Source organism: Lissotriton vulgaris, chromosome 11 (genome assembly GCF_964263255.1).
Source record: "Lissotriton vulgaris chromosome 11, aLisVul1.2, whole genome shotgun sequence".
Lineage (NCBI taxonomy): Eukaryota > Metazoa > Chordata > Amphibia > Caudata > Salamandridae > Lissotriton > Lissotriton vulgaris.
This window is the reverse complement of record NC_141699.1, coordinates 633,462,397-633,483,034: the sequence shown is the minus strand read 5'-3', so window position 1 is coordinate 633,483,034 and position 20,638 is coordinate 633,462,397. Positions and strand designations below refer to the sequence as shown.

The window sequence follows — 20,638 nt, the reverse complement described above, 5'->3', positions numbered from 1 at the left end:
GGGTGATTTCAATTGTACGTTTGAACCCCTCCTCGGAGATGACCCCCTGGGTATTGAAGACGAAGATTCAAAATGGTCTATCCCAACCCTATCCCTGCCCCCTATTAGAAAATGGTCAGCTAGAGCAATCCAAATCAATGCACTAACTAGGGACCATAAGTTAAGAGCCCTAAACGGCAGGACTATATCCGACCAGGCAGGGGCACTGACCTTCAATAGACTTACTGGGCCGTCCCGAATTGACTACATCCTAATGGATGTTAGTTTATGGGCAGACCTTATTGATATGGAGGTGCTCCCAAGTCAGGATAGTGACCATAATCCCCTGTGTTGTAAGTTTAATTGGGGCATCTTTAAAGACAGGAGGGTGAATGCCCCCATAAAGACAACCAAAGAGATCATCCCATGCAACAACAACTGCAGATTGAAATGGGACAAGGCTAACCTGAAGGAGGACGACCTAGGGACTATTAAATCCCTGGTGGAGGGCCTGTACTCTGATCTGGAGGCTTGGGACTGTGAAAATCAGATTATTATGCTTCCGCACTCTTCCCTTGACTCAGCTTACAAAGCTACAATAGAACACGTTAGTCAATTTTTTACCTCGAAAGGGAAAAGTCACAGAAAATCTATCACACCTCCCATCTCCAATAAACCCTGGTATTCAGACCAGTGTAAGGGCAATAGGAAAAATCTGACAAAAGCCCTGCTTTCTAGGGATCCTTTGTTGGTTAGAGCGGCCAGGAGGGAATACCTGAAAGCACTATCGCTGGCTAAACGGGAGTGGGAGGAACAGCATTGGCAAGACCTAGCCAATGCTGTGAGTAGAAGGAACCCAAACCTTTTTTGGGATCTGATTAACAGAGCCAGGCAGGGGAAATCACAACCATTAGCAGCTCACATAACCAATCAGCAATGGTTTAATCACTTTTCATCCCTATATGGAGGTATTGAAGAGTCAGATAGCCCCGGGACAGCTAGTTTTGGTGCTGGGGATACCTCAGGGGTGGATGACCTCCCATTTACCACCACCGAAGTAGTGATGGCGATCAGACACCTAACCCCCAAGAAGGCGGCCGGTCCGGATGGGATCCCTGGGGACCTGTTGATCCCGGAGCCGCTGACCTGGGCCAATTTAATCGCCACAATTATGAACATGATTACAAGGGGACACCAGGTGCCAGATTCTTGGAAGGGGGCAGAGGTGGTAACAGTGTTTAAGAAGGGGGCAAGAGATGATCCTGCGAACTACAGACCTATCAGCTTGATAGATATAATCCAGAAAGTGGTCGGCAGGGTCATCATTTCAAGGGTAGGCGATTGGATGGAGGAGGCTAGTATTCTCTCCCACCTCCAAGCTGGCTTCAGAAGAAAGGTAGGCACGATGGACCAGGTCTTTCGCTTTTTTGTTATCTATTGGAAGGCAGTCACCATCAAGAAAGGCAGTTTATACATGGCCTTCATAGATCTCAAGACGGCTTTTGACCTGGTCCCCCGGGCTAAATTATGGAAGATCCTAGGAGAGATGGGATTTCCCAGTAGACTTCTGAGTCTAATCGTAAAGCTCCACGAGGGGAACTATGCGAGGGTCAGATGGGGATCCCAGGGACAGTTAACAGATAGGATCCCTGTGAGGAGAGGAGTACGCCAGGGCTGTGTCATGGCTCCGACCCTTTTCTCCCTATTCGTGAACGGAGTGGTGGACCATCTGAAAGGGGAAGAGTCGGATGCCCCATCCCTGGCGGGGGAAAGAATCCCCACTTTACTCTTCGCCGACGACACCTTATTGATCTCCAAATCCCCAGTGGGCCTGCAAAAACTCTTGAACCGATTTAGTTCCTTCTGTACTAAGAGAGGTTTAACCATCAACACCTCGAAAACTAAACTGATGGCACTCTCCCCCTCCAAAAGATTTAAAAATAACTTCTTGCTTAATGGAGCTCCCCTGGAGTTGGTCAACTCATTTGACTATCTTGGTGTTCGGATAAATAGTCGAATGACCTGGAAGGCCCACCTGGCCAAAATGTTACTCAGCCACCAAATAGTATCTGGGGTGACTCTGAGGGAGCTGCGCGAGTCAAGTAGTAAACCTATCTCCCCGGCCATAGCGATCTATGAGGGACAAATCCTCCCGGCGGCATTATATGGCTCCGAGCTCTGGGGGTTCGAAAATGTTTCAGATCTCTCCACAGCAGAAAATAACTTTTTGAGGAAGGTGGTGGCTCTTCCCGTTTCCACCCCACTGATCCCCCTGAGACTAGATTTGGGCAGAAGAGCCCTAAAGGATTTGGTGAGGCTACGCCCATTGCTCTTCTGGACCCGTTTAAGAAGAACTGAGGAGCTTGTAAAATATGCTGAAGGGTTGGATGATCTTCTTCTGTTGGACACTGGGAAAAAAATAGGATGGCTGAATAATGTGAGAGACCTGGTTCTTAAATTAGGACTAAGGGATGCTTGGGAGTCCCAAATGCCGCCGCCCAAGGAAGTGATCAAAAAGCTATATTGGGACTGGGTACAGAGCGAAGCACTGAGTGGTTTGGATGGGGGCTCACTCACGGATCAATTTTTGCTAATTAAATGGGTGAAAAAGCTGGAACCCTTCCTCGACCTGATAACTAAACCTCTAGATAGAGCGCTATATCTAAAACTGAGATATGGGACGCTCCCGGTGTTTGACTTCACGTCGAGGTGGTCCAACTCTGGTGCCTCCTTGCGTTCGTGCCCTGGCTGCGCAGCACCAAAGGAGACTGTGGCCCACCTATTCTTTGCCTGCCCCGCTTATAAAGTGGCCCGGAAAATTTGGCTGCAACCTGTATGTAGGGAGCTGGGGTTGAGGTGTCATAGCCAGGCACTACGTGTACTTTCCACCGATTCTTCATCCTCCTTCATGATATGTGGGGTGCCAAAATTTTTGGGCAGTGCGTGGGTGACGCGCTCCCGGTTACTGGAATTGCATTCTAGGGTACCAACGGTCTGATGTATGTAACCGCTTGTAGTAAACTAGTGACTGTGGTGCATTTCTTCCCTTATACGCCGTATCATTTTATAGTTTTAACCGGAGAATTGGAAATGTATTATGTATATGTATTCTTTTATGGTGATCAAATTTGCCGAATAAAGATATTTAACTAACTAACTAGCATATGGTTGTGTATGCTTAGCTTGGTCAACACAGATGGTCAGGGGTGGGGAAGTGGGGACATGACAACTGGCTATGATATTCTTGGTTGTCAAAAGAGGAAGATGTGGTGTCACTATTTAGAGATGGTTGTAGCCTTGTTGGGTGGGTGTATCCAGTTTAGGGATGGGAAGGGGTTGATGAGTTATAGGCCAGCAGAAGTAGATGGAAGAAGATGAGCAAAGGCAAGGAGCTAGGGGTGGAGGGTGAGAGGAAGCAGTTTGGAAAAGACAGGGAGTTGTTTGAAGAGATATGAAAGTTGACTAGGGCAGTGATTGGGTTCTATAGAGATGTTTGGGTTACAGGGAGGCATAAGGGTAGTGGACGAAATTCGGAATGCAGATGTATTAGTGAGGTGGGAATTCACAATTGTAATGTAATGTTTTGCTTGATGGCTTAAAGACAAGTCCTGTTAAATCTGCCTTTTGCACTGAATTTCTTGGGCTGTGATTCTATCTCACCTGAATAAGCTACAGTAGGGCAATATCACATCAGATGCAGAAAAACACAATTTATCATATGGCACCCATTGCTCATTTAGATTTGTTTTGCAAAGGACTGAGGGCCTAATTTATGAAAAGTGTTGCATCACTGTGGTAAAACAGCGATGCAACACTTTTCAGTGTGCCCTCCTTGCGACATCATGGATGCGCCTTATTTACTTCACGGCGCTCCATGTCGAGAGGTTTGCTGGAATCCTGACGTATCTGTCTATGCAAAAAAGGCGGATTGCTGGAGTTTGTCTGGAAACAGACATAATGCCAGCAATGCAAGCCCCATGTGAAAAGGCCCGTGGCATCCCTTACACCTGCTTCAAGCAGGCGTTAGTATTTGACGTAGTGACGTCGTAGAAGTGATGCAGTGAAATCTGATAGATTTCACTCAGGCACTTCTACGAGCCTTTTCTGTTCTGGAACGCCCACCCTGCATACATTATACCTGTTACAGGTATAATGTAGTGCAGGGGTGTACAAAGTGACGCATCTGCCTAGATGCGTCACTTTGTAAATATAGCGCAGTGTGGCGCATTTGTTACGCTGCCGCAGAGTCACAAAAAGTGATGCAATGGCGACATAAGGGCATCACAAATAAGGCTGTGAATACTTCCCAACAACAAAAGGTATCCAGGAGTCATGACTCAGTGTTTTTGCTCGAGACTTACCACCATGTGACTTACAAGTTAGACTGTGTATTTATTCAAGTGTAAAAAACATTCAGCTACTCATATATTCAACATGCAACTTGGGTAGGAATTTTTCCCATCAGTTGCCGCTCTGTACCACCATTATCACATCATTTGGGTCCTCCTTACCCAGGAGTTAGTACACAAAGTCAATCACACTGTGAAGGGTGTGGAGACTATGTGAGTGAGGAGACCGATGTCATTTGTGTTTACGATGGTATCAATATGGTGTTGAAAAAAATATTTTACACCTGAGGGAAAGCAGTGCAGTGAAGAAAAAGTGAAAGTGAGTAAAATTGGTAGAACTGAGTAGAAGAAGTGATTTATTAGTTTCTCTCAGACCCCCAAGGTTAAAATCAAGTGAAGAAGTAGATTTAACAGAATATTTACTGGCAAGTGATCAACATGTTTCTGCATATAATTGGATGGTTTCCTATGCATTCATCAGGACCTTGGTGTTGCTACTGCTTGCATAAATAAGTGATAAAAAAGTCAAAGGGAAAAATTTCACCTGAATATCAGGTGTAGAATCTCCGCCAATGTCTAGAAAAGTCATACGGAAGACAAAGAAAAGAGAAAAACAACATATATCAAAGAATGCACTCTAAACATTGTGCTATTCTGGTAGTCAAGTATATTCATTTTGACAAACATGATAACACTCACCCGATACTTGTGGGGATGGCGCCTCACCTCACCTGGCAGCAGCTCAGGTAGAATAGGAGCACCGCTCTGTTAGCAAAATACAATCACAGGAACACTCAACCGATTCAGTAAAACAAGGCAAAAAATATTTGCAGAAGGCAACTCTAATGGCGTATGGAACAAACTCTCGTTAAGAGTATGTTAAAAGTATACCCGGTAACGGACCGAGAGTTTTTTATATGTTCGGGCATCTAACATTGTAAAGCCACGAGATCGTAGCGGGATGTTTATCGCTTTGTCGTCAGACAGTACTGCCTGTCTAGGCTTCTCAACCACACTCTCACCTCTCCGTGGGTGTCTCCAAGCGTCCCTCTGGGCTATTCTGGGGAGGCACCGAACAAGAGAAAAGGGCGGGTATATCAATGAAGATTACCGAGCAGGTATGGTGCATGAAGGGAATCGTAGTTCTCTTAGTAAGGGAGCTCAGTAAACTTGGAAAACAGTAGTTCTAGAAAGAAAAAGCTCAGTAGTATTATAATGACATCCATGGTATTGGTTCGTTTAAACCCTCCTTGTCGCTGTTCAATTTGTAAACCCATTTCTGTTCAATTCTAAACAGAAACTTCCTGACGTCAGGGCAGTGGTCCGGTATCGTTGGCTGTTCCAGTATCGTCCATTTGAATTCACTTGGACCGTGACCCTTTTCAAGGAAATGAGCCGTTAAGCGGGTCGCTGGTTTCCGACAGCGGACTGTGCTCTTATGTTCACCAATTCTTATTTTAGTTTTACGGGTTGTCATCCCCACGTACCTCTTTGCGCAAGGGCATGTGATCATGTAGATGGTGTTCTCACTGTTACAATTGGTGAATTTGCGCTGTTGCCATGGGCGCATAGTTCCGATGTCAACACTGGTAGATTTAGTGGTTTGGGGACATGCCGAACAATTGCCACAGGGATGGTGACCCTGTACCGGCGGCAAATCCCACAGGGTACCAATCTGTCTAGATGATTTGTTTTTCGGTCTGGTATGGACTAGATGGTCTTTTATGTTAGGTCCTCTTTTAAAAGCAAAAAGTGGCGAAGGTAAAGTATCTCCGCTGGTGTTTAAGATGGACCAGTGTTTGGTTATGATTTTCCGATCCTCATTTGATCTCGTATGGAAGGTGTTCACGAAAGTCATTCTTTTAGTTTTTTCTTTTGGAATTGCAATCTCCAATAGGGCATCTCTGTTGTTGTTAGAGGCCCTTTTCTTGGATTGGCGAATGATTTTAGCAGGATACTTTTTCTCTCGCAAAAATTCTGAAAGTGTCTCCGAATGTTTCTCAAAGGATTCCTTGGTGGAACAGTTCCCTTCATGCACCATACCTGCTCGGTAATCTTCATTGATATAACCGCCCTTTTCTCTTGTTCGGTGCCTCCCCAGAATAGCCCAGAGGGACGCTTGGAGACACCCACGGAGAGGTGAGAGTGTGGTTGAGAAGCCTAGACAGGCAGTACTGCCTGACGACAAAGCGATAAACATCCCGCTACGATCTCGTGGCTTTACAATGTTAGATGCCCGAACATATAAAAAACTCTCGGTCCGTTACCGGGTATACTTTTAACATACTCTTAACGAGAGTTTGTTCCATACGCCATTAGAGTTGCCTTCTGCAAATATTTTTTGCCATGTTTTACTGAATCGGTTGAGTGTTCCTGTGATTGTATTTTGCTAACAGAGCGGTGCTCCTATTCTACCTGAGCTGCTGCCAGGTGAGGTGAGGCGCCATCCCCACAAGTATCGGGTGAGTGTTATCATGTTTGTCAAAATGAACATACGTGACCACCAGAATAGCACAATGTTTAGAGTGCATTCTTTGATATATGTTGTTTTTCTCTTTTCTTTGTCTTCCGTATGACTTTTCTAGACTGTGGCGGAGATTCTACACCTGATATTCAGGTGAAATTTTTCCCTTTGACTTTTTTATCACTTATTTATGCAAGCAGTAGCAACACCAAGGTCCTGATGAATGCATAGGAAACCATCCAATTATATGCAGAAACATGTTGACCACTTGCCAGTAGATATTCTGTTAAATCTACTTCTTCACTTGATTTTAACCTTGGGGGTCTGAGAGAAACTAATAAATCACTTCTTCTACTCAGTTCTACCAATTTTACTCACTTTCACTTTTTCTTCACTGCACTGCTTTCCCTCAGGTGTAAAATATTTTTTTCAACACCATATTGATACCATTGTAAACACAAATGACATCGGTCTCCTCACTCACATAGTCTCCACACCCTTCACAGTGTGATTGACTTTGTGTACTAACTCCTGGGTAAGGAGGACCCAAATGATGTGATAATGGTGGTACAGAGCGGCAACTGATGGGAAAAATTCCTACCCAAGTTGCATGTTGAATATATGAGTAGCTGAATGTTTTTTACACTTGAATGAATACACAGTCTAACTTGTAAGTCACATGGTGGTAAGTCTCGAGCAAAAACACTGAGTCGTGACTCCTGGATACCTTTTGTTGTTGTAAGTCATTGTGTAGGGGCATGTGTCCAGTTTAGAGTCGTAAAATTTGCCCTTAGACCCTCCTTTATATAGTGTGTTTTGTGAATACTTCCCACCTGCCTATGAATGGGTCAAATATCACAGACATCATAGCGGAGGTAATATATCCCCTTCATTTGACCATGCAAAGTGGTAAATAAGCCAAATGTAGGTAAATATGTGCCTGTGAGCTAAAATGTTTGCCTAACCTCAAGTAAGCTCTTTAGACAACCATGGAATCCAGTTCACAGATTTGACTTTAAATATCATGGACATCGGTATTACCATCATCTAAACATTGTAAAATCATTAACAAAGCGTATTATGGCCACTCACCTCCAAGGATGAAGACCACTCCTCCTGCAAGAGCCATCTTGCCTTTTGTGTTTTCATCACTGCTGCCTACTTTGGTGCACCTCAAGCCAAATAACGAGACGACCATGGCAAGAAGACCCAAAACCAGTGCAATGATCATCAGAGCACGACATGCTTGAACGTGAGCTGCATCAAAAAATGGAAAGAGAATCATTAGCTGCTTATGATAAAAATATGATAAGGCATAAATAATCATCATAGTAAAAAGCAATGAAAATAAATATCTGAATGTGTTATTTTTTATCCAGAATTCAATGATGCCCAAGCTAACATTAATTATATTCGGGGTCCAGAATGGCCTGATTCTTACCACATTTTCGTACTATGTAAATGATTACCATTTAGATTGATCTTATTTAAATTAAGCTTATGTGGTTGTGGTTGTCCTGGCATGGACAGACACATTTGAACATACAGTATATTTGACACCACTGTAGTATATACCACATAAATGGCACACAAACTCAAAGTAAGGTCCACAATCTCCTCTATTTCTCTTGAACTGATCTATTCTCTTGAACACAGAACTGAGGGGCATATTATCAAGGACAGGCGATACATTATCGCCGCTTTTATCGGCAGGAAACTGCTGATAAAGCGGCGATAATGGCCTTGATTATATGCTCTATGAATTCCAATCGAAGCCCATGTTAGATGTGTTCACATCGAACATGGGCTTCGATTGGAATAGCAATGAGGACATACCGCCTCACAGAAGGGGGAAACAGGAAACCCGGGCAAACATACATTTAGACCAGTTCCACCCCGTATGGACCCATAAGACCTGCAAAAGCTACCAGACGCTGTGGGCGCATATGTATCTGACCCGTAGAGCTATCCTTCATAAAGGTTTGAAAGGGGGTCAATATTTTTATCAAAAGGCAACTTCGTATCTCTCACAGTTGCAGTCAGGCTCAACATCATGTAAATATCCCAGATCTTAGCCCACCATAATGGCATAGTAGGGAGTTCGGGGCCCTTCCAACGAAAGGCAATTACCAAGCATGGTGCCAGCAAACAATGAGTAATCAAATTATCCAAATGGGGATTAAGTGGGTAAAGTCACTCTTCGTCTGGGTGGGGTTGGGGGGGGGGGGGGAGATATGGGGAGGGGTGATCTGGAGAATTTCGGAAATTTGATGAAACACATTTCCAAAAGTCAGAGATTACTGAAAATGACCACCACATGTGAAAAAGTGTGCCAAGAGCCGTGCACCCTGGCCAACAATCATCGTCCAATCCTTCCATGTGAGACAGTCGGGCTGGAGTGAGATACCAGCGCAGTAGCAATTTATATTCACTCTCCCTGTATTGGATGCACATGGAAGATTTAGCTGGCCGCTGCCAGATGACTCTCTAGTCCCCTTCATTAATCTTGATACCCAGGTCAGTAGCCCATTGTATAATATAGGCTGTCCTGGTCTAGGGGGTACTCTAGCGCCCTGTAGAAACAAATTTCTTTCCATTTGTCTCCTTCACTCAGAATACCTTCTAGCAGATGTGCCTCCCGTGCACCTCCTCAAAGGGTGGCGTGCCGGCGAGCCCAATGGAGAAACTGATTACCTATATACAGACTGGCATGGTGTAGTGAAAAGTCAGTCGCACAATGATCCCTGGTCTTGGGTGCACTGTCAGCCTATAGATCTTGAAGGGTGAGATCAGCCCCCTTTTTCCTACCTGTGGAACCGTCCATTCAACAAGGCAGGAGGGAAATCCGAATTACCCAGAACCGGGGTGTGAGGAGAAAGGTAGAACTTGAACTGATGCATTTGGATGGCTTTCCTCCCATGATGCAGAGTAGATAAGGTAGAGGATATCAGTGTGCCAACAGAAGGAAGGCTGCGGAGCAGCAGCCATGGCAAATGATTAAGAGGAATTAGACTCGCTAATTGTTTTAGTCGGACCCAAGGCATTATGGGAACAGAGACCCAATCCAAAGCTGGGACAAGTTGGGCAGCCATGATAGAACAGGCTACATTCAGGACTGAATTGGCCACCTGGGGCGATTTATCATTCCATATAAAGGACCGTAGCTTCTTCTGGATCAACACAACCACTGACTGTGGTATTTTAAGTGGAAGAACCCTGACAGCATAGAGGAGACATAGCAAGAAATCCATTTTGAAGCAGTTGACTCTACCCATCCAAGAAATCTCTAGCTGACCCTATCCAGAGAGGTCCTTGAAAAGAACGTTTAAAAGCAGCAGTATAATAAAAAGAAAAACATCTGATGGAACCCTCGAAATGGACACCCCTTAATATTGAAAGCCCATAGAGGTCTGACCAAAAGCTCTGGATTCGACCTGTTGTTGCAAGGAAGACGCCATGGGACCTACTCCATGCCAACTGATTTCTTGTATTTAATTTGAAATCCAGAAACCTCCCAAAAAGCATTCAATGTGGTTGCAAGTGCATCCAAAGAAGCGACGGGGTCAGTTAATAAACAAAGTGTATCATCAGCAATCATCATAATTTTCAGTTGTGTGTCACCATCAGGTAGTCCCAGCACGTTAGGATTCGCCTGGACTTTCTGGATAAGAGGCTCGACACAGAGGGAAAATAATACTGGGGAAAGAGGATACCCCTGATGAGTCCCACTGGACAGCGTAATCGAGTCAGACAAGACAGAATGTCTCTGGTCTTAATCTTCATGGATGGGGACACAACATTTGCATTATTGGACTTCAACCGAGGGCCCAAGTTCATCCTGGATAGGACCTTGATCAAAAGACCAGCCAACCCGAACAAATGGTTTCTACGCATCCAACGATAGGGGAAGCATTGCAACCCCGTCAAGTGTGGCTTGGTCAATGGCATTAACCGTAAGTCAAACATTATCACCCATCTGTCAATCTCTTATGAAACCACTCTGGAGCAGGGATATGAGGTCAGGCCACATCCTGGCCAAACGATTCACCAAAATCTTAGTAAATATCTTGACGTCACTATTAATGAGTGCAATTGGTCTATACGACCCACTTTTGATCTGGTGGTTTAGACGATTTTAGTATCATAGAGATGATAGACTCCATCATAGTCGGAGTGACCGAGCAAGTGTCCAGGAAAGAGTTAAAGACCTTTGTCAGATGGGGACCAACAACTCCCTGAAAAACGTATAAAAGTAATTCGGAATCCATCGGGACCCGGGGCTTTAATATCTTTTAAAGACATAATGGTGGCAAGGACCTCTTCTTTCTTGAAGAGACAGTCCAACTCCTCCACCACCTCATCAGGAACATCCAGGAGATGAAGAAGACTTGTAAACAAGCTGAAAGAAAATGGAGAACACTCTATAAGGAATAGGATAAAATAGTACTGAAAATTGCGCTAGGCACATACAAAGGAACAATTGCCAAGGCAAAAGCAAAGTACTATGCAATATCCATTCTAGAGGCATCTAACAATGCCATAGCTACTTTCAAAATAGTGAATGACCTTTCCAAACCAGACTGTATGAAAAATAAGATCAGGGCCACCCAGAACCTCTGTGACAGTCTAGCAGCTTACTTCAAGGAGAAGATCACTAAAATTATTGATGGTCTTGGAATAAATAAGGGAGATGAGATAGATAGTGGATTTGGACTATGTAAGCCAATGACACCGGGAAAGCAGGGGGAGGAAGTAGATAAAGACAAGCTGATAAGTCTGGATCCTCTCCAGATTCCCCCAGAAGAAGAGTTTAGTAAACTTGCTCTGCGTGTCTCTTACGGGTCACCATTGGACTCTCTCCCACACAGACTGTGGAAAGAATTTAAGAAAGAGTTGTTTCTTCAGCTCTGTCAAATCTGCTGCCAATCCTTAAGCGAGGGAGTTGTGCCAGTCTACTGGAAACAGGCAACGATGACACCACTACTGAAGAAAACCCAGCTTGTTCCTCTCAGTCCATCCAACTACAGACCTATCTCCTTGCTCCCTTACCCAGTAAATATTCTAGAGTGACTAGTCAGAAAAACCCTCTCACAATTTCTAGAAAACAACCATAAAATAAACGTTGTACAATTTGGGTTCCGCCCAGCTCATGAAATAGAAACCGCACTGGTAACTGTTTTAGATGAATTAAGAATGCGAGCAGACACAGGCCAGTCAGTTATTTTAGTGTTATTAGATATATCAGCCGCTTTCAACACGGTTAATCATAACATCGTTTTTTGAAGACTTATGGATGTCGGAATTGGGGGAAAAATACTGGACTAGTTTAAGTCATACCAATCGGATAGGCAACAGGCTGTGGCCTTACCTCCCTTTACTTCTAAATACCACTCCATTCAGCATGGTGTCCCTCAGGGATCGGCAATCAGCCTGATTCTGTTTAATGTATACTTGAGCCCATAAATTTCCATTGTTAAATCTTTTGGAATTAAATTGCTTAACTATGCTGATGACACACAATTTATCTTCTCACTGGAGGGGAATCAATCAGTATCACTGGACAGATTCCATGAATGTATGAGAAAAAACAGCAAGTTGACTCTGGGACAACTCTTTACAGTTTAACGGTGACAAGACGTAAATCTTGCACCAAACAGCAAACAAAGTCCCATACCCACTTGCGACCAACTTTTGGCCAACTCCCACAGAAAAACAACTAATCCCATCAAAGATAGTGCGTAATCTGGGGGTGATGTTTGATGATAATCTAAAACTAGACTCCCAAGTATATAAAATAGTGAGAATCGGTCTTCTATGATCAGAGCCTTACGGAAAATACTTCCTATACTACCGACCTCAGCCAGAGCATTGGTGATGAGAAGTGTCATCATGAGTCGGCTCGAGTATTGTAACGCTCTGCTACTGGGTGCACTAAACTCTCTGATGAAGAAACTTCAAAGAGTTCAGATAATAGCGGCCAAGATAGCTGTAAAGAGACAGCGTAGGTCATTGTATTCCCTTTCCCTCAAGGACTTTCACTGACAGCTAATTATGCAGAAAATACAGTTCAAATCTCTCTGCATAGGCTTCATGGCAGCACATGGAATAGGAGCCAGGCCATTGCAGAGTAAATTTACCTGGTACAACCCAGTCAGAAGTCTTAGGTCATCAACAGCTATGCTGGTGAATAACCCTAGAATTAGAAAAACCAGGATGGGAGGCAGAGCATTTAGCACTGTAGCCGTGTGACTGTGGAATGAGCTCCCGGTAGATCTCAGACAAATAGACGATCTTGCTCAGTTTAGAAAAAGGCTCACAACCTTGCTTTTTCCGAGAGATTAAATAAACCCAGCCTTCGATCTGAGTTAATTTCGGTTGTGGATCGGTTGTGTATGTGCTCAGTGAAATTTAAGGTAATCTCCGCGCCAGGATATCCGTGGGGTGATTGTGCGCTTTATAAGTATATGTTACGTTACATTACATTACAAATGCTAAGTAATGATCTTGTTTAGCAGGGTCTAAAACCATTCCCACTGTACAATTCCCTATAGAAGGAGATACAGGTATTGCAAATATCATAATCAGAAGACAAAAGGGAGCTCCCCTCTGATGGAATCCCCGTAATATAATTTCTAACTCTGGCTTGTCTAATTGTATACACCAACAGCTGGTCAGCCTTGTTTCCTTTCTCATAAAACAATTGTTTGGTCTCCAATAGTTTAGAGACAGCATCTTTGTTCAGTAGGGCTGCCACCTCCCTTCTCGCTTGACAAAGTTTCCCATAGACAAGGCATGAAGCTGTCTGTTTATGTTCTATCTCCAACTTGTGGATCGTGTCCTCTAGTTACACCTGTTGAAGTTTACAAAAATAGAAATCGTGATCGGGATGGCTCAGTCAAAAGCGACAATGTGTCTGGAGCATGGTCAGATAATACTTGGGACCCAACAGTCGCGTCAACCACCCTGGACAATAGGCTGGCAGAAATCAAGAAAAAATCAATACTGGAGTAATATTTATATACGTTTGAGAAATAAGAATAATCTCGACTGCGGGGGTAGAGATGACCCCAGACATCTACCAAGTTCAACTTGGTAATACCCTGAATCAAGGACTAAGGAGGGTGGGACGGTCCCCCAAGGAGGTCGAGCGATCCATGGTTGGGTCTAAAAATGCATTATAGTCCCCGCCTAGAATCAATTAATGACCGAGGCAGCCGCCACAGCCAGAAACAGAGCAGCAAAGAAAGGAAACTTATGTTCATTGGGGCCATAAATGGAAGCTATTCTGTAGGAAGCAGTACTGTATGAGACACAGATCATTACCCATCTCCCCTCTTTATCCCTGTCAGTAGAGGTCAACCCCTTTAGTTTCAGTAGGAGCAGGGGAATTAAACTGCCTGGGGTAAATACGTGACCGGAGCCCGGAAACATTGTTTTCCAACAGGTGGGTCTCCTGAAGCAGGACCACATCTGCCCCTCCGGAAGACAGCCAATGGATTAATGCCTTGCGTATGCAAGGGGAATTTAGGCCCTAAACATTGACATACCAAACATTTAATGGAGGGTCAACTACCATAAGAGTGATGGAGCCAGAGGGAAGACAGTAAGGGAACACCCACATGGGAGAACCCCACACAACCCAAAGCTCTGTTTCTCACCCTGGTGGATTCCACATAGAAAGCAATAACATTATTAACAAAAAAACATAACAGGGAAAGAAAAACAATACCAATAAAAAAAGTCATCCACAACAACAACCAAAAAGTCAGCAGAAGCCAAGTCTTGCCGCCCTTCCCTCAACAAACCCACAACAAACCCAATTAACTAACAAAATCAATCACAAAAACTAAATTAAAAAATAACTAACCACTAAGTAACATGCACAAAAACCACCACCACGTTTCCCCCACACAACCCCTCCTAAGAGGCATATCTGCTAAGGTAAAAAGAAAGAAGGGGCTAGCTCCTAATGGCACCTGTCACTCCACCCCCACCCCCTCCAACAGGGAAAAGCAAATACTGCAGCAATGGCGAAGCAGGCTAGTATAACCATTTATGTAAATGACAGTCTGGGAAAGATGAGGGAAAGATGAAGAGAAAAGGCAGCAAAAAACAGGTTACAACTTTAGCATACTACACCAGTGAGACAAGCCACAGAAGTCCTTGTATGTCCAACCAGAAGGCATAGTTCACGTTTTGTCAGGGACCCCCGTTGATGCCTCTGCGATCTCTGGGAACATTGCATCTGCCACCCAAAGCGGGTTGACTCTGGAGAGCCCGCAGGATCTGCAGGCGATATTCCCAACCGATGCAGGGCCTCATTGACAGAGGTGAGTGCAACGGGCTTGTCTTTGTAGCCAAAAAGGAGCTTAAAGGGGAACCCCCATTGATAGGAGTTGTCCAGATTTACTCTTCATTAACGCATGTGTGGTGATAAGTCCCGGTACAGGTGTAGCAGGGAATCCCGGTAGACCAACAAATTCTTATCTTGAACAAGTTTGAAGATGTCATCTTCAACCAGGGACCCAAGCGACTAGCCAAGCATCAACAATTCTACATCGTCATGCAGCCAATATCGTCCACCTCCAAGGCCCAGGACTCGATTACAGTCGGTGCTATGAGCCTGGAGCAGCAGTCTGCAATCTGGGCCACCTCCATGCAAGACTTGCAGGGGCCACAGTAATACTTCTGCCATATCCCAAGAAAATCACGTCTATCCACAAGGGGACCTCAACATCACAGGAGAGGTCCCACATAGCACCATATCTAGTCTGTCCAAGAGCATGCAGGCCAGAAAGAAGTAGGGCCAGGAGCATCTGGAAATTACATCACAGACCTTTATAGTAGCGTAGAGAACAAACCCAGGGACTCACAGGCAGCAAAGAAGAACCACTCAATTGTGCGTTGCGGGGCCGCCTCTAAACCTCCGAGCAAGGTCGGAGCGATGCACAGAACTCTGTCCTCTGCTTGGTGAGGGAAAAGGGAAGAGTCTTGCTCCCAGTGCTGGCGGGTGTCGGCCTGATGAGCGCGACAGTGGCAGAAGGCCCCCGGCCAACCCCTCACTCGCCAGCAATGTGGCAGAAGTCAAATGTAAGGGGGGTGTCGCACAAGTCATCACTCTGTTACGGCCTCCGGCGAGAATCGCAGTAACGTAGCTCGAGGCTGACTCCTACTCCCGGCCGAGTGCACTGTTAGGCGCCATCTTGAGAAAAGGGTACCGCGACCCCTGGGCCCAAAAAAAGGCGCAATCACAGGAGTATTGCGTCCCTGGTGACCTGTGCCTAGCTTAGCATGAGGGCAAGTGATTCCCCTCCCTCGAGCTGCCAATTAATGTCTGCTCCTCCTCGCCATAACAATGATCATGACCAGGAGGGCCATCACATCAGAGGAGCTCTGCGAGAGACAGACTACCTTGGTCGTCACAGTTGCCACGCTCCTTATTTATAATTTTTGTCAAAAATATGTTTATTGGTATTTTAAACACAGAAAAAAACTGCGACATTCCCGCACATCATCCCACACAGGGGGTAGCCGTGAAATCAGCCCACACTCAGCACGTGAAGGCGGACAGAGCTCCCTTCACCCAGGCCCTTGAAATACAGAGTAGCGCTCCAATAGGTGCAGTTCTTGATGTAGGCGAGGTGTATCAAACGGTCTGTGAGGTGGTCGGGGGATCAATGAAAGTCAGGGCAATCGCCCCATAACAAATCGGCTGAAACCTACATGCCCCAGACCGAAACTAACAGCCGCCAGTTTTATGCTAAGTCAAATGGCGAGCTTCCACGTACCAGATCCCTGTTGGGTATTGTCTTGGAAGAAGCGATAGGAGGGATTCACATTAACAACAACGAAATACAAAAAGCCCATACCTTGCAAAAATAACTAAATGAGCACTCAACAATACCGGCAATGCAACAATATTTATAAAAAATCTAAAATAAAGATATAAAGAAATCATAAGACAAGGTTATTTTAAAACACGCAAGCAACGAACATACACAGAACAGACTGTACAAATCTAAACGTTATCTACTTGATAGGAAAGGCAAGTTTTTGTATTCTAAATTAAAAGGAGGAGCCAAGTGTAGAGATAGTGGAAGAATGTTTTAAATTTCTGACGCAACACAGGAAAAAGCTTGAGATTGTGGACTCAACTCACGAACTGTTTTGAGGAGAAGTTGCGCCTCACTCTTGTCTTAGATATTAAGTGGCACCTAACTATCCAGGCCTTAGATACAAAATAATTTCATTTCTGTTGAATCCTGGAGCGTCATACCCTTCCTGAAACCATGAAATCAAAAACTCACACCTAAAACTAGAGTAAGACATACCAACATATAGAAAATACTTTGTGTATCAGGCCAGGATATTCAAGTGTAACTCACATTTAAGCCTGTAGTAAACAAGCCATCTAAATGAAAAAGCTTTGTGAACCTAGCCTGTGTCTCTACTTGTGAAAAGAGCACCACCACCAGTCACCTTTTTAGAAGCAAGATAGAGGTCTGTTTTAAAGATACACCTATATGCACGGGACAGCCACATTTACACTGGATATGGAAACAAGGAGGAAATAAATAAAGAACATTTTTAAAAAACGGAAACATGTTCATATTTTGAGACCCTACAAACAATCTGGCCTGAGTGAAAAATAGTGTTCAAATGTAAAAGTGTACATTTAGAGACAATGAAGGGAATGACAATGCCTCCATTAAAGTACAATAGTGAAACAAGAGCCAGAACACCAGTGCAAATCATATCTGCAGGAAGAACAAGTTACATCTGTCTCAAGAGCATCACCTGATTTTGTATAGTGTACAGCTTTTTAGAAATATGGAGAAGAAGATAACATATGGACTGTAAAAGATACCACATTGATCGTATTTGAAGAGATTATCTAATCTAATATGGTCCTTCAATTGGCTCCCCCGATTCCTTCCATGCTTTTGCTGAAGAAGAGATTAGAGATGGGAAGGAACGTGGAAAGGTCTGTAAGGGTGGGTGTAGTACTATTGTGTATATTGTGGTGTAAATATCGTCTGATGAAAATATTGTGTCCTAGATATTGTTTACACAAATATCGCTCCATTGGAGTTAATACCAGAAAATCTACACCCTTTCTGTAAATGATATTTAGGCCACGATATACACATCCGATTATATATTTATTATTGATATTGTGACATACATCCTTAATGGAGACGTTTGCTTTTATGAGTGAGGGAATTAAATGCATGCGTCAATGAATGTGGCCAGCACATATACATTCATAGAGAATTGCTTAAATTAATCTCTGTTACTGGTAATCATAATGGGTTGCATTCCATTCCATTGCTTTTTAGTCCTTAAGTGCCACTGCAGACGAGGACCTACGATGCCAACCATGGTCTTGTTGCAACCCGGACAGGGTTTAGTCTTTTGCATCATCAACAAGGTACAGCTTAAGTCCTTTGGCTCAACATGTTCAGGACCCACTTGGTGCACAACTCTGGGCATATTCCTGCCATATAGGAAGGTTCACTTGAACAGCATTACAAAAACAATAATTGGTTTGGATACTTGATTTAATGTCAGCTGCTGGTAATCCCTCTGGAATGCATATTCCTGCCTCGTTTTTGCAGTTCATTTGTACAGACAGTGGTCAATCATACACGAATTGAACTGGGGTTGCCTATGTCCTTCTTCAGAGGGGACATGGTCCAGCAGTTCAGATTGACCTGTTACTTTTGGAGCATGACAAAAAAGTATGGTCATATGGGAGATCACAATTTGTAACAGGGCAGTGAGAAATAAAATGATGTCCTGGAAAATGGCTCAGAACAAAAATACCAGTGGCTGACATCGATTTAGGCTTTCCTCTCTTCACTTTTCTTGCTTTTCTCAGTTGGATGTCTTGGGTGTCACAGGTATGATCAGTTGTTGGTCTCGTACCTCACTGCACTATAGGATTTCAACTGACTCTCTTTGATGAGATCCAACAAGGCCAGAACTGGTCTGACTTTCCTTGCATTCCATTCCTAAGGGGACATGATCTTCTGGCTTGGGCTGGACTGCCGCTGTTGAAGAAAGAACAAGGCTGAATGGCATAAGATTAGTTGCAGTCTGTAGCTGTGCAGTGAACGACTGGAATACAGTCGAAGTAAACTATCAGTGAATAGGTTTAATTTACGCACTACAACCATCCCCGTAAGATGCCCTTAGTGAAAAAGGTGCATACAGACTTGAGTCCCTTTGCTCTCTATGCCATATGGCTCCAGAAGCACCTCACTGATTAGATGCAGCAAGGGAAACTTTGGTTTGGTGCTGCTTGTATTTCTGCTCAGTTCTGACATGGCTAATAAATTCTATCTGGACTGGTTCTATTGCAAATGGAACCAGGCTGAATTAAATAAGATTGGTTCAAGTCTATAATGACTGAGTCAAAAGAAAGATAATTTGTGATGTGCCAGAATAAATAGATGAGATTATTTCTAGCATCACTTTTTTCAGTACAACAGGAGTGCTACGACATAGTTCATTAAGGTTACTATCAAACACGCAAAAGGTGATGGGAGAAATGATAGTAATCTGTCTAACCACTTGCAATGGCTTAGAGAATTTCAACCCCTCATTCTTTTCCCACCATGCGACCTCCGATTAGATCTGCCCATATGCAAAATAGCCTTGGTCCTGCTCCAATAAGAACAGTTCAGCTGGACCGGTCAAGCAGGGTCCTCGCCGAACCAGAACACAAGCAACCCAAGACTCGTTTCAGACTAATTGGGCCCCTTCGTTTGGGTGAAGCTTGAGTCCAGTGGCACTGTCAGCAAGGAACCCACATGTGGGCCCACCCTTGGCCACTGAGGGTGTTACATCAAACACTCGAAAGGTGAAGAGAGCAATGCTTGAAATTTGCCTAACCACTGGCAACTGCTTTGGGTAGCTCACTGTGCGACTGAATATATGCTCGATTGATGAAGTCCATTGAGGCTGAAAGTGGTATGGGTTTGCATTTGTTCAAGCTTAAGCGGACATGGACAGCAATTTTGGTTGGATGGCTCTCAGTAAAGCATACCAAAGTTTGATTTGCCTATGGCTGGTACCTGTATGTGGTGGCACAGTGAGCACATAAAATTGATTAGGATATTGCTCAGCGTGACTACCAGTAACTAAACTGTAACTGAGGATAATGCAAAATTTCCATCCATTACTTATATGTTTTTTTCTTCAATTGAATGCATTCTACTGCACAAAGTTTGACAAATATTCTCAGATATAAGTCCTGTACCATGCTGTGCCATAGGGCTCAAACAGAATCTCAAAAATATGGCCAAAAAAGGTGAAGTACCAAAATTGGCCTGGTGTTGTGTTTGTTTTCAGAGGGGCTATGCTAGTGGTTCTGGCTCCCCTGTTTCTATTGACAAAGGGCTGAGATTAATTAAAATGCACTTGGTCCATGTCTATAGTCGCAGAGTGAGCAAAGAAATGATGGACTGGAGAGTGGCTCAGAAAAATTACCAATGGCTGAGATTAATTCAAGCATTTCACGCATCCATTTTTCTTTCTGTCCGTGAGACACCCTAAGTGGGATGGGTATGAAGGACGTTGCTGAAGTAGCTGACTGTGGCACAACATGAAAGCTGCACGCCGCTTATGAGGCCCAGTGAGGGATACAATTGGTCCAAAATTGCTTGTGCTACAGTTAAAAAAAAATGCTGCCTCGCCATTCTGGGTGGTCTGACAGGAGCACACCCAAGCACAATTTTCATACGGTTGGCCCACATCTGTAGTGGCACGGTCAGAATATATTAACACAAGAAAGTACGAAGTTCCTCAGTGGACCACCAAACAGAAATGTTTGAATCAGTTT

General features: G+C 44.1%; 1 protein-coding gene across 2 annotated transcripts in view; it reads right to left on the bottom strand.

The window, feature by feature from the left end:
• LOC147683268 (claudin-15-like) overlaps positions 1–20,638 on the bottom strand; it is a 219,205-nt gene that overhangs the window by 128,174 nt on the left and 70,393 nt on the right. For both annotated transcript variants that reach the window (XM_086943728.1, XM_086943727.1), the window contains one exon: positions 7,885–8,049. In XM_086943728.1, the coding sequence (XP_086799854.1) occupies positions 7,885–8,049 (165 nt within the window). The remainder of the gene's footprint in view (positions 1–7,884; positions 8,050–20,638) is intronic.